Source organism: Jaculus jaculus, chromosome 9 (assembly GCF_020740685.1).
Source record: "Jaculus jaculus isolate mJacJac1 chromosome 9, mJacJac1.mat.Y.cur, whole genome shotgun sequence".
Taxonomy (NCBI): Eukaryota; Metazoa; Chordata; class Mammalia; order Rodentia; family Dipodidae; genus Jaculus; species Jaculus jaculus.
Genome location: NC_059110.1, coordinates 33,903,890 through 33,919,179, shown reverse-complemented (window position 1 = coordinate 33,919,179; position 15,290 = coordinate 33,903,890). Strand labels below are relative to the sequence as shown.

At 39.5% G+C, this 15,290-nt stretch overlaps 1 protein-coding gene across 1 annotated transcript in view; it reads left to right on the top strand.

Moving 5' to 3' along the window:
• Enpp3 (ectonucleotide pyrophosphatase/phosphodiesterase 3) overlaps window positions 1–15,290 on the top strand; it is a 135,221-nt gene that overhangs the window by 119,089 nt on the left and 842 nt on the right. The window contains exons 22-25 of the mRNA XM_004651200.3: window positions 3,288–3,423; window positions 4,226–4,303; window positions 6,272–6,404; window positions 8,409–8,565. Of these exons, the coding sequence (XP_004651257.2) occupies window positions 3,288–3,423; window positions 4,226–4,303; window positions 6,272–6,404; window positions 8,409–8,565 (504 nt within the window). The remainder of the gene's footprint in view (window positions 1–3,287; window positions 3,424–4,225; window positions 4,304–6,271; window positions 6,405–8,408; window positions 8,566–15,290) is intronic.

Genomic DNA, 15,290 nt, shown 5'->3' with positions numbered 1-15,290 from the left:
ACTTGAATGGGAGAGCACTCAGCATCCTGGTGAAAACGTGCATAAGGAGGGATTGGCAGGGGACATAGAGTGCTTCTCTGTTTTGTTTGACAGTCTTAAGTTACATAACTTTTCCCTAGTGAAGTTATTCCTTCCTGTGATGCATCAGGTTTAATCAGATATACGCAATGCTTCATAGGCATGAGATGGAAAACAGGGGATTCTCCCTAAAAGTTCACCTAGATAACACACTTTGCCTTACTTTACATAGACCCCAAGCCAGTCCAGACTGGATGTCACCCCTGCTATATATTTGAATAGAAACTGATCACAGCAATGATCACTAGGGGAGGGGGAACATATTTTTTTGTCTGGAAAGGGGAATATATGCAGCTCTAGGCAAGCTGGGCTCCCATGTTGCCAAGAGGTTACTCAAGTGTTTGGTGAGGAAAGGGGTGTGTTACCTGCTGAAGCCATGGGGTGCACCAGGCTGCTCAACTATTTCCCTTCACTGACCTTCCTTGGGGTAGTGGGCTTTAGAAGTTTAGAACTAGTATTTCTACAAAATTTATGGGATATTATATTCTTGGGCTGATACTCTTCTTTGCTTATAGGTGCCCTACATTCTCCTCTTTATTTGTTTTTAATTATAATTTGAGAAATATCTGAAACTTCATCTTCCATAGCACATTGAACATTTTACTTACTCTGTCCTATTTTTAGTACAGAGACATTTTTCTCTCTTTCCTTTCTTTTCTGATTTCTAGTCTGTCTTTACAGATGCTGCATGTCCTCTCGTCTGCCTTAAGAGTTTTCTCCTGGTACCAGTATTTTCCCTTTTTCATCTAGGTTCCTCTTTTTCACTCTCGCCCAATATATAGCAGTTCTTGACTGTCCACTTACATTTTAAGGATAAGGCACGAAACCATATGGCCGGGGATCTCCAGCTTACAGGATTCCTTCCATAGGTTGATTAAAAAAGCGCACCAGCCAAAATTTTGTTGTGGCCTCTCAACTATAAATACCTAGTTTTACTTTCCGACTCATTTCAGTTACAAAAAGAGGACATTTCTAATCTGATCCAGTGTATGTGACTTGTAGCCTACATGATGGGGGTGTCAGTTTTAATATCTCTGTTTTAATGTGACATGTGTTCTTTGTACCTTACCCGGTGTCCTTTACTGAGATGGTCTTTCTAGCATAAACTTTCCAGAGAGGAAGTGATCTATTTGGCATCTTTGCTATGCTCTCAACTTACTCTCTTGTTTGCAGTCAGTCCTGTACACCCCTCTGTCTTCAGGAGATGCCATGTTCTATCTTGTTGGGCCTCTACATTGCTTTGTAGTCTCCCCAACCATAGGCTCTTGGTTTTCATTGTTTGCTGGTATACTCATTCAGATTGCTGTTTGTTGATTTGTTTTCCAATTTCTGAGTATTTCTTATAATCACTTACTCTTCATTATTACTGCCTTCTTCATGGGATTTTCACAGGGATCAAAGATAAAGGTATGTGTTCCATCAAGATAATAAATTTGCCAGGTGTGGTGGCTCATGCCTTTAATCCCAGCACTCAGGGAGGCAGAGGTAGGAGGATCACCGTGAGTTCGAGGGCACCCTGAGACTACATAGTGAATTCCAGGTCAGCCTGGACTAGAGTGAGACCCTACCTTGAAAAAAAAATAATAAAAATTTTAAAAGATAAGAAATTTGCTCAGCTCCTGTGTGATGCCCCCCAACTGGAACATTGCAGAATGTTATGGGGTCCAGCCTCGGTTTGGCTGGACTTATCTTCAATGCCCACCTGTTCTAGACCTCAGCATGTGGCGATAGCATGAAGTGTGCATTGCCTTTTCTTTTTAAAAAATATGTACATTTAATTTATTTATTTATTTGAGAGAGAGAAAGAGGGAGGGAGAGAGAATGGGTATGCCAGGTCCTCCAGCTATTGCCAATGAACTCCAGATGCATGCGCTCCCTTGTGCCTCTGGCTTATGTGGGTCCTGGGGAGTCAAACAGGCATCCTTTGGCTTTGCAGGCAAACGCCTTAACTGCTAAGTCATCTCTCCAGCCCTGAATTGCTTTTTCTGTTGTGAATTGATCTCAAAGGCCATGTTTGCCTTAAGTACAATGCAGGAAATTAGGATAAGACATCCTAATTTAACGAAAGTTTACTTATTTATTTCTTCACTTATTTTTTTCAAGGTAGGGTCTTACTCTAGCTCAGGCTGACCTGGAACTCACTCTATAGTTCCAGGCTGGCCTCAACCTCAAGGCAATCTTCCTACCTCTGCCACCTGAGGGCTGGGATTAAAGGCATGTGCCACCACGCCTGGCCATAATTTTGTTTTTAAATAAATTAGTTCAAGTTTTTAAAGAAAAAATTTTTTATCCTGGTTAGTAAAAAACATATAAATTAAAGCCTCTAGGAAAGATTAAACAAAAACATAATGTTCACATGTTCATGATCATAGGCTAATCAAAGCATGTTGACCATGTAATGCTTTGTGACCATAAATACAGAAAATTTAAGTTTTGCTATTTCATGATGAATGAACATAACTACAAACTTATTTTAGTGCAAGAATAAGTATGCTTAGGGGCTACAGATATAATTTGGTTGGTAGAATACTTGCCTAGTGTTCATGAAGCTCTAGGCTTGATCCATAGAATTGCATAAATCAGGTGTCATGATGTTGTAATCCCAGCCAGCACTTGGGCAGTAGAAGCAGGAGGAACAGGAATTCAAGGTCATCCTTAGCTACAGAATGAATTCAAGGCTATCCTGAGCTACAAGAGACCCTGCTTCAAATATTAAACACAAATGTATGTTTGCATAGCCTTTTGAGTTCACCTTAGGCAGATTATAATTTCTTGCCCAGCTAAAGAACAATGTAGCTAATTCATAGTTCTAACTCAAAAATAAATTGTTTACATTTTGCTCTCAAATTTTATTTGCACGCCCAACGTATCACCACAGAAATGTTAGAACCTGAAAAGTATTTTATTTATTTATTTATTTTTAGCAATGGTTCCCAGTATTTCTTTGCTCCCAATTCAGGTTTTACTTCTCCAAGGTATATTTGAATTTGATTTGTCCTTCCAATGTCCCGTTACCAGAAGGAGCCACAGAAGAAAACATCGCCAAAGATACCCATTCCCATTGCTTGCGTAGACCTGATTCACTAAGAAAATAGGAAGAGAGTAAATGAAAAACAGCCTAGGGAAGTTACAACCCATAAAAGGCAATGGGCGAGCCGCAGCTGTGGGTGTAATTTTTTTTTTTTTTTTTTCTCGTTTTCTCTCAACAGGGAGACACATCACCTCTTCCTCCCACTATCCCAGACTGTCTGCGGGCTGATGTCAGGGTTACTCCTTCTGAGAGCCAAAAATGTTCCTTCTATTTAACAGACAAGAATATCACATACGGCTTCCTCTACCCTCCGGGTTAGTAAAACTCTTTTTAGAGCCAGAGCTTAGAAAGCTCTCATCAGCTGGATGTGGCATGTGCCTTAAACATATACTCGCCACCAAAACGACAGGCTTGGGTTGCCTAAGAGGTTTCCAGTGGTTGTGGGCTGGCCAGAGGCACTGCACTAGTTAAAAACTAATAAATATCTCTAAGGGAACCACAGGTCAGCTCTAATCTGGCCCAGATGTCGAGAAAGTTCAACAGGTCTAAGTTTAATTTTAAAACTGAAGATTGTTGTGGACAGCAACACGAGCAGCTGAAGGAAACAGACAAATAAACAAATAAACAAAAGAAACAAAAACATTATTTCTGGTTGACTGCCCAAGCTGAGGTCCCCACTGAGAAGGCAGGGGCTCCTGTTCCCAGCAATCAGGTTGGAATTCTGGCCATCCAGCTTGCTGTCCCTTCAACAGCTGTGAACTGTGGTGGAGCAGCCAAACAAGCTTGAAGCCGTGTTTGTTTTCTAAAAAAGGACTCTCTGGGGATCATATGAAAGCCAGTGTGAGATTTTGAAAAACTCAAATCTTCTATCTGTTCGTCAGGAAATGTCATTTCCACACCTTACTGTTTTTTTTTTTTTTTTTTGACAGTTTCAGTCTCTGACAATGGGTTTACTCCTAGTATGTGGCTCTATTTACATGGTTCGTAAACAAAGACAGTTGACTAAGAGATTTGTCATGCGGAGAATTTGAGATTTAGAATAGAAAGAAGACTTAATGAAAACAAGTCTGTCACTTTAAATGGCTAGATTTACTAAAAAAAACATTTGTTTTACAGCAATTAATAGAGCTTCTGATAGTCAGTATGATGCATTAATTACAAGCAATTTGGTCCCAATGTATGAAGAATTCAAAAGTAAGTATTCATAAGTAAGTACTATCTAGCCCCTCCTACCCCACCCCCAACACTCTACCACTGATCTATAGCCCCAATTTTTAATATATTTTTTATTTTTGTATAGTGTCTTGCTAAGTTGAACAGGCTGGCCTTGAACCTACTCTGTAGACCAGGCAGGAGGCCTTGAATTCATCACCTTCCTGTACAGACTCTAGAGTAGCTGCGATTCCAGACCTGTCACTAGGCCCAGCAATGCGTGGAGTACATAGAGCTCTAATCTTTGTTTTGTTTTGATTTTTAATAGTTTTTTGGTTTTCGAGGTAGGGTCTCACTCTGGCTCAGGCTGACTGGGAACTCACCATGTGGTCTCAGGGTGGCCTCGAACTCCTGGCGATTCTCCTACCTCTGTCTCCTGAGTGCTGGGAGTAAAGGCATGTGTCACCATGCCTGGCTGATTTTTAATTTTTAAAAATACTTTTATTGAGAAAAAGAGAGAGAAACAGAATATGGCATATACCACGGCCTCTTGCTGCAGCATGCAAACTGCAAACACATGTGCCGTTTTGTGCATCCGACTTTATGTGGGTACTGGGGAATCAAATCTGAGCCAGCAGCCTCTGTAAAGAAACATCTTTAACTACCGAGCCATCACTCTGTTTGCTTGTTTGTTTATTATTATTATTAAATCTTTTGCTCATTTTTATTTATTTATTTATTTATTTATTTATTTATTTATTTATTTACTTACTTACTTACTTACTTACTTAAGAGTGACAGAGAGTGAAAGAGGCAGAGAGAGAGAGAGAGAGAGACAGAGAGAGAATGGGCATGCCAGGGCCTCCAGCCACTGCAAACGAATTCCAGAGGCGTGGGCCCCCTTGTCCATCTGGCTAACGTGGGTCCTGGGGAATTGAGCCTTGAACTGGGGTCCTTAGGCTTCACAGGCAAGCGCTTAACCACTAAGACATCTCTCTAGCCCTTTGGTTATTATTTTTGGGATAAAGTCTCATGTAGCTCATGCTAGCCTCAAATTCACTATGCAGCCAAGGATGATCTTGAATCTTTGATCCTCCTGCCTCTGCCTCTCAAGTGCCGCAGGCTACCGCACCTGTCCAGCATGTATGTAGGTGCTGGGGATACAAAGTCAGGTTCTCAGGCTTGCACGAGCTCTTTACTGATGGCCATCTCCCCACCCTGGAATATTAATCGTAAAATGTCAAAGTGACTCCCTGAACTCCAAACTACACTATGTTGTATTATTGTAATGTGTTATTAATATAAAGAGTCATTGTCCTGATATTTTAAGTATAATCAAATGTATATGCCCATAACGACAATCTATAAGGCAGCATTGTGTTCTGACCATTGTTAACACTCACTGTCAGAGGAATTTGGAGACATATTTAGCTAAAAATTGTAAGACTATAACTATAGCAACAAATGGTTACTAACATGACTATTTTTTTTAATTTTTTTTTAAGGTAGGGTCTCCATCTAGCTCAGGCTTATCTAGAATTCACTATGTAGTCTCAGGCTGGTCTCGAAATCAAAGTGATCCCCCTACCTCAGCCTTCCAAGTGCTGGAACTAAAGGTGTGAGCCACAATGCCTGGCCTTTTTTAAATTGTTATTTGTTGGCAAGCAGAGATAGACAGAAGAGAAACAGAGAGAGAATGGGCACTGTAGGGCCTCTAACCACTTCAAATGAAGTCCAGATACATGTACCATTTTGTGCATCTTGCTATATGTGGGTACTGGGGAATCAAACCTGGGTTGTTAGGCTTTGCAGGCAAGCACTTTAACCACTAAGCCATCTCTCCAGCCCATGGGCTATGTATTTTTATTGTGCTGATTACTTCATAGAATTATTCAGTCCCCACTGACATTAGATAAGGTAGAGTTTGATGGTGTGTAAGTGCAATAATAATAGAAAATATTTCTATAGTCCATAAAGTCACTTTTTAACACTTCATTCTTCTATTTTCAGATATGTGGGATTACTTCCATAGGGTACTTCTTATAAAACATGCTGTTGAAAGAAATGGAGTGAATGTGGTCAGTGGACCAATATTTGATTATAATTATGATGGCCATTTTGATGCAGCCAATGAAATTATGGAGTAAGTAATTTGGCCTTTTGGTCTAGGCATAGAAAATTATGAAGGGGAATCCTAAAAAATTTAAACAAACAGTATATAATCTAAAAGTATGGGAAATAGTGTTATTCAAATCAAATGGAAAAATTTATACTAATGGTAACACAAGAGATTTCCATGCATATGTAGCAATTTAATTCTTTTTTTAATCTGAGAGAGAGAGAGAGAGAGAGAGAGAGAATTGGTGTGGCAGGGCCTTAGCAACTGAAATCGATCTCCAGATACTTGTGCCACTTAGTGGACATGTGTGACCTTGTGCTGGCCTCACCTTTGTGCATCTGGCTAATGTGGGATCTGGAGAGTAGAACATGGGTCCTTAGACTTCGCAGGCAAGTGCCTTAACTGCTAAGTCATCTCTCCAGCCCTAGAAAAAAATTTATTTGGAAAATTTATAAACTAATGGGCCAAGAAGATAAAATGGGATAGTATGGAGGCTGAGGAGCTGTGGTGTCTCAGTGTTCTATCAATAAATATAGCCAACCCAACAATCAATGAAGAAAAGATCAAGTTAAGACTAAGTTTAACTTGGTAAACCTCACAGGAATTGTGTGAAATCCATAAATGAATTTTCTAAGAGAGGATGAAAATAGATTGCAGATAGAAAGTCAGTTCACCCCAACCATACATATTAGTGCTAAACCTGGTCCTAACAGGTTGCCTAATAATTATTTTTGATGCTAAAAAGATTTAGAGAGAAATTTCATCCATTTCTCCCTTTATTATCAACATGTAGGAAGGACAAAGTACATGACTATAATATCTCGGTCTAGATTTGCATAAAGCAACAATTTCTGCTTATGCTTTCTGATTAAGTAACTATAATAGCTCAATCTAAATTATGTAAAACAACAACTTGTACCTTCTTATACATTCTGATGAAGTAACATCTCTGACTACTAAATATGTAGCCTGTGTTTTGTTTAGTAGTTCATATTTAAATGGGTATCCATTCAGCCTTTTATCACTTAATAATTCTTTTTTTTCAAATTTTTATTAATAACTTCCATGGTTATAAAAAATATCCCATGGTAATACTCTCCCTCCCCCCACTTTCTTCTTTGAAACTCCACTCTCCATCATATTGCATCCCCATCTAAATCAGTCTCTCTTTTAATTCTGATGTCATGATCTTTTTCTGCTCTTATGATGGTCTTGTGCAGGTAGTGTCAGGCACTATATCACTTAATAATTCTAACACACACCTTGAGAGTACTATATGTAGGTACGTTTAGAAGCAGTCACATATACTTTAGTTATTGTACAAAGCAACATTATGGCGAGTTCCACTAACTCCTAGTTAGAGAGGTTAAATGACTTGTCTAATAGAATCCATATCTACTAAGTGGAAAAGCCATACCCACTAAGTAGTAATGCCAGAGTCGAGTTCTGACAGTCTCTGAATTCATGTTTGAAATCAGTACTCTTTTGCTACTTAATATGAGTTCATAGTCCTTTTAATAGACTCAACTACTAACTTTCCTTTATTTTATACTTAAACTTTAAAAATGCATTCATACTTATTACTAGGAAACAAGCAATGCCATATCAATTGTATGGATTCACCCCAGAGGTCTACACTGTGATCACCTTCTTGTTAAAGCTGAGGGAATCAGTGAGAATGTTAGAGGATGAGGCAAGTCCTCCCAGTGCATAGCCAGGCTCCTTTATCCCAGTTTATACTCTACCAGAAAATGCCAGTGTGAAGTATGGAGTCAACATGTAGGAAGTACAAGACGCAGAATCCCATGTGTTTTTTCTTTGCATCCTAATATTTTCACAACCCATTAGAATGATAAACCTATCAATCTACTAGAAATATCTGTACCAGTTCAAGGAAGAAGAAGAATTATATGATAAAACTTTATACTTTCTACCCATTTCTTGTTACCATGTCTTTACCTTGGGTTTTCTTTACAGCTATAAAAGATACTTGTAATAACACCAAATTGTTTTCAACTATGTTTGTAGACATGTAGCCGGCACTGATGTTCCTATCCCAACACACTACTTTGTGGTGCTGACGAGTTGTAAAAACAACACTAACACACCCAACAACTGCCCAGGGTGGTTGGATGTCTTACCTTTCATCATCCCTCACCGACCTACCAACATTGAAAGCTGTCCTGTGAGTATGCCTTGGGGACCCCTGGGGCCAAGGAGACAATTACAGTTCTTTTGGGCTCTCTCAAAAGTAACTCTGTCTAAAGCATGTGTTTTGAGTGCTTCATGGGTGTAATGACAGTGAAAATGACTACATTTTTGAGCATTTCTATAAATGATTGATCTCTATGTAATCATATCAAATATGTATGCATGTGCAGATAAGAACATGTATTTATGCTTATATATGCCTTGCATGTTACGCATGCTCACTAGGAAAGGAATGATATGTTGTTTTTTTTCTCAATTCTGTACACAAATGTTAATATTCTACCCCTAAGCTTGGCATTAAATGAATATCTCTTGGATGGATATGCAAATATAAGAATTCTATTTCTTTGAAGCCTGAAGTATCAGATTAATTTTACACATAAACAGATACAATAGAGAGAGGGAGAGAGATGAGTTAATTCTTTGTTTTAACATTAGCCCAGTCAAATTCAAATCCAAGGCAAATTATATGTAGATAATGTATATTCATTTTTTATAGTAAAATATGTATTCTGGAAGTTGGATTTTATTGAGGTCACTAAAGAAACATATTGAATACCTGTTAAACATATGGCTTCATGACAGAAATTCTTTAAAATGTACAAAAGAGGGGGAAAAAGTATCCCTTAAGAAATTACCATAGGGCTGGAAAGATGGCTTAGCAGTTATGGTGCTTGCCTGTGAAGCCTAAGGATCCAAGTTCGGTTCTCTAGGTCCCACATAAGCTAGATGCATAAGGTGGCACATACATCAGGAGTTCATTTGCAATGGCTAGAGGCTCTGGTGTGCCCATTCTCTCTCTCTCTAATAAGTAAATAAAAATAAATATTTTTAAAAAAAATTATCATAGAGCATATAGTCATTCCTGCTTTGGAGGTAGCAGAGCTCGTTCACACTGAGAAAATTCTCTACTTGTAGTTTGCTTGGAGTTTTGTGCTAGAAGGTCCTTAGGATGTCTTTACCACATTTTACCAGTTGTCACAGGAAGGTTTTAGTAGTGAAATGATTAGAACTAAAGTTTCTCATAGGAAATCACTCTCTGAAAGAAAAAAATATATATAAGGTATATGAATGGTTGGTTTGAGAGATGTTAACATTCCACCCTTGGGAGGTAAGTCTTGTTGACTTACATGAGACACCTCAAGATCTTATTGCAGATAGGGCATTCTCAAAACAAGTTATTCCATCTAATACATGGACTACAAGATTAAAGGCAAAAGACCAGATGGAGCTGACTAGGATGGGAGTGATTTTTGCACAATTCAGTCTGGGCAAAGGCAGACTTCTGAAGAGGGTGTTGGCTACAGAGAAGAGTTGTACAGCCCACAGTGTCCTTGTCAATGAGGTTGACTTGATCAGCTACTCAAGTGACAAAGGAGATTGCCTGAACAGTCTCTTCTTCCACAACAAGAAAACCAGTCTACCTTAACAATAATGAACCAGGATAGAAGGCGCCAGGTAAAGGAAGACCTGCCACACAGAGCGAAATAAAGCCAGGCAGTCATCTCTTTGCAAGTAGATGGTGAAAGGGAGGGGTTCCTTTGCCCTAAACATTTTATGTTTCAGCCACTGGAAGGTATGAAGAGCTATCAAGTAGTACCCATGACTTCTAGACATGCCAGTATTTTCTTAACACTCAGTTACTCCTTAAAACAATTATTTATTTTTATTTGTTTTATTTGAGAGACAGAAGGAGAGAATGGGCACACTAGGACTTCCTGCAAATGAACTTCAGATGCATGTGCCACTTTGAGCACTTAGCTTTTATGTGTGTACCAGAGACCTAAAGCCAGACCATCAGATGTTGCAAGTCAGTGCTTTTAACTGCTGGACCATCTCTCCAGCCCTCCTGAAGTCCCTTAAAGCCAGAAGTTGATATAACTCAAGAGACAACAGAAGAAAATGTAAAATTTACTCCATGAACACATTACAGCAAGTTTGACATCAATTAAAATGTCCTTTAGATTCTCTCACAGTGAAGAACATTGCTTAGATCAAAATGAAACTACTGCTAAAAACTCAAATTATCTGCCAAATAAAATGTCACCTTACTACAAATAAATAAAGGTCTGTAATCGGGGCCACAGCACGATGTTCTGCATTTCAGAACTCCCCGCCAGACAGACACTGAGAAATTAACCTCATGCTACCTTGAGTGGGACAGGAAGCTTGAACATTCCAGATGATGTGAAAGATCTTACTGGCAATGCAGTTGGTCAAAGAACCCTCCTGTGAAGGCTGGTGGACCATTGTGAATGTAAACGAGGTGACAAGGAGACAGATCTGGATGGATTTGGGGATGTGGTTAGTTTTCAGGTAGAAGATGGAACCAGAATCTGACCAAACTTGAGGACAATAACAATACAAGCCCAAAAATGTCCTGTGGGTGTGGAGGTTGGAGGGGGGGGGGACGTCTGGGAGAACTGTGGAAGATGTGCTGCAGTGGCCCGGTGCCACCAAGATGCAAGGAGAGAGGGTTCAGCAGAGAAGCACGTGGGCCACAGGGCTGGGCGATGCCAAGGAGACCGACAGAACAGAGTGCTGAGCGATGCCAGGGAGACCGACAGAACAGAGTGCTGGGTGATGCCAGGGAGACCGACCTAGCGAGCAGTGTTCACGCGGGCTTTCCGGGTCCTCTTAAGTCGTTCTCTGTACTTCCTTCTGAATGTCGTCAGAGATGTGCAGCGCCCAGGTCCACCAGCAGAGCTGTGCCTGGCAACACAGAGGGCTAAAAGGACCTCCAAACAGAAAGGACATTGCTGGAGAATCCTGACGGTGGAGGAACCACCGTGAGCATGTTGTTTCCCATGTTCCCAAACGCAGGCACGGTCCAGGAGAAGGCGTCTAGTGCCTCTGGATACAAGACTAAATTGAGGTAAACCTGCACGGAAATAAGGCAGCCTCAAGCTGGAATGTCCACCCACTGAAAGGACGTCTGGTCTGCTCTTCTTGTGGGTGGAGTGGCAGGTGATGCTGATCCAAGCAAAAGAAGCAGCTTCAGATGCTGTGGCAGGAAGGCAGGGAAATTCTTCAGTCACCTCACTGAACGTTGTGATGAGTGGTCCTAAAAAATATCACAAAATAACATCTCCCAAGAAGCCCAGGCTTCTGTCTGCAGAGTCTAGGCTGCATTCATCTATCTCTGCCCTCAGCAGAAAGTAGATGTCAAGAACATGCCAGAAACTTTTCCTGTGGGGCTAATGTCATTGCCTTTATACCTTTGAGTTCTCTCAGTGAAGAGCAATCAGGAAGGTTTTGAATTTAAACATAACTCCAAACATTTTTCTTCATACTGTCAATACTTAAATATATTCGTAGAGAGTTGGAAATTTGGAGAACATGTATATGTGTTCACTTCTGTTTAGCCCACTTATATTGTGTGAGACAGTGTTTTAATATTCATTGTTTATCCAAGTATATTTTAGATGTAATACTGTTTCTTAAGGGCAGTAGGAATAGTTTGTATATTACCCATTTTTTTCTTGCCTCTTATTTAAATTGTGTAGAAGTTAAAAGTCAAGCATTCTTACTTATAATTTATTAACATTATTAGGTTAATTTAAATGTTAAACTTTGCCCCCCCCCCAAAAGAAGTTACAGAAGCTGGGAATGGTGGCACATGCCTTTAATCCCATTGCTCTGGAGGCAGAGGTAGGAGGATTGTTTTGAGTTCAAGGCAAGCCTGGTACTTCAGAGTAAATTCCAGGTCAGCCTAGGTTAGACTGAGACCCTACCTGCAGAGAGAGATAGAGGTAGGTAGGTAGGTAGGTAGATAGATAGATAGATAGACAGACAGACAGACACACACACACCCACACACCCACACACAGAGAGAGAGAGAGAGAGGGAGGGAATATTATAGTGATGGGGAGATGGCTCAGCAGTCAAAGGCCCTTGCTTACAAAGCCCAGTGGCCAGGGTCCGATTCCCTAGTAGCCACATAAAGCCAGATGCACAAAATAGTGCATATGAATGGAGTTTATTTGCAACAGCAAGAGGCCCAGCTCCCCCCACTCTTTCTTTCTCTCTCTTTCTCTCAAGTAAATAACTCAAAATAATTTTTAAAAGAAGTTATTATGCAACTTTGATATATAAGTGAAATATAATGGGTTAGTCAGAAATACAAAAATCATTTAAAAACTTAAAAATTAAGAGATGTCGCAAAGTTGAGATCAATTATCAAATACTGTTAGTAGGATCTAGAATTAAAACCATATTTAGCTAGAAATATCAGGTAAGGCTGCACAGAATCAGGGAGGATTAGGTCTGGGCCTTGAAGAATGAACAGCATTTGAATACATTGATAAGAGTAGAAATAGGGTGTGAATAAAGGAAATAATCGGTAATTGATAAGATAAAATGACCAAAGGAAAAGGGAAATTCAAAGATCATTCAGAAATTTTGAATGTAGATAATTAGAAAAAATAGGAAAAGAGGCAGGTAGAAAGGATGATTAAGGCTAGGCCTGTCAAATTTGTGGACATGAGTATTCACATGGAAAGCCAAACAGGTTATTAGAGACTAGAAATTAAAACTTAGGATCTGGGCCAGATTTCAGAGAGTCAACATCGTGACCACAGCACAGCAGGGGAGCTGTGTTGCTCTGGGGTGCTAGTAAAAAATGAAGAATGAAGGGACAGGGATCACAACAAGGGGACTCCAAAGGAAAAATCCTGGCAGGGAAGGAGACATTTGAGCTGGGTGGTACAGAACAGAATGGACTGGATGGCTTGAATAGACTTTCAGTGACTAAAGACAGAGGGCAAAGTTCAGAGGCCATGTAGTGGGTCCATCATAGTCTGTACACAAGGAAGAAGAATTTCCAAATGAGAAGCTATCGGATGTAGAGTTGAATCGCTGCCTGCTTTTCCTGTCTTCTGTTGAATTTGGTCAGTGCAGGTGGCCTCCCTGTTTCAAGACTTGAGTGACACCTCTGCATATAGTTACATATGCTAGCTACTTCATCTTCATTTAATTGCAACTTTAAAAGAGGGAAGACAGTCAGGTGTTTTATGAACATTTAATTCGATATATGCCAAGTAAACTAAGAGCGTCATATGACAAGTGGGAGAATATTTTTTTTTGGGGGGGGGAAGTGAATGGGAAAAATGAAATGCTGCTGTTCTGTTTCATACTCATATTTGAAATGTATAAAAAGATGATGAGTTAGATTCCCATTGGAACAATGAGTTCAGATTACTATAGTCGATATTTAAATGATTCCACATGGGCAAATAATCTCACACAGAAACTGCCTTAGTGGTTAGGAACTGAAGGTGACTTCCTTTCCTCTGGCTCTGGCCATGGCTGCCTGTTCTGAGTGTGCTAGCCCGCACACAAGAGATGTGCTGAATGAACAATGGAAATTGTTACAATATGTTCAACTAGTTAAGTGCCGAAGCCCTGTGAACATTTAAGTGAAAATTAACGGTATCATACGAAAATGAGGAAAACAATAGTGTCACAGAAATCTATGGTTCTAAATTATGCAGCTAACTTACAAAGTCCAATGTTGTTAAAGTGGAATGGCCAAGAAAAATCTGAAAAGGTGCATGACAATAAAAATCTTCATAGTAATAATTATGATTACAGGAATAATTTCATCCTATGTTTGACAAAGGTGTGGGGACATGGAGCATCATCTTCCACTACTTATGGAAATTTTAAGTGGCATGCACATTTTGAGGAGTGATGTGTTTGATACTTGATAGAATTAAAATTGTACGTGTTCTGTGGCCTACAAATTTCATCTTGATAAGCCTAGAAACCCACACTTTTAAAAACAAGGGGCATATTCCATGTTCTTCATGACAGTATTATTTATAATAATAAAACACCCTCTTAGTATGGTAATGAAACTAAGCCACGCTAAATGAAAATGAAAGAATATCATAAACTGCAAGTAAAAACAAATGACCTTCTAGATCTATCACTGTGGATGGATAATATCCATAAAAGTGAATGAAAAATGATTGAAACATACCACAATGTCATAGATGAAATCTGATTATCATATATTGATGTGTAGTTATAGTTTTAAAAACATCTTGGCTGGGGAGATGACTCAGTGGTTAAAGGCACATGCTTACAAAGCCTACTGGCTTGGGTTCAATACCCTGGTACACATATAAAACCAGATGCACGAAATGATGCATACACCTGGAATTCCTTTGTAGTGGCAAGAAGCCCTAGTGTACCAGTTCTCTCTCTTGCCTTGCAAACAATTAATTAATTAATTCACTTTAGAAAACATAGGGCTGGAATGGTGGCTTAGCAGTTAAGGTGCTTGTCTGCAAAGCCAAAGGACCCAGGTTCAATTCCTTAGTACTCACATAAAGCCAGAGGCACAAAGTAGAACATGCATCTGGAGTTCATTTGCTGTGGGTAGAGGCCCCAGTGCACCCATTCTCTCTTTATCTTCCTCTTTCTTTATCATAAATAATAGTTAAGAAATATTTTATTTTTTAAATAGGTTAGAATCATTCTGACTTATAGTAATGTAGTAATGTTTAGTTCTGAACCTAAGAGCAATGAAGACAATTTTATCCATATATTTTTTAAAAAAATCTTATATCTGAAATCTATATAAAAATGGATATGAGGGCTGGAGAGATGGCTTAGCTGTTAAGGACTTGCCTGTGAAGCCCAAGGACCCTGGTTCGAGGCTCAATTCCCCAGGACCCACATTAGCCAGATGCA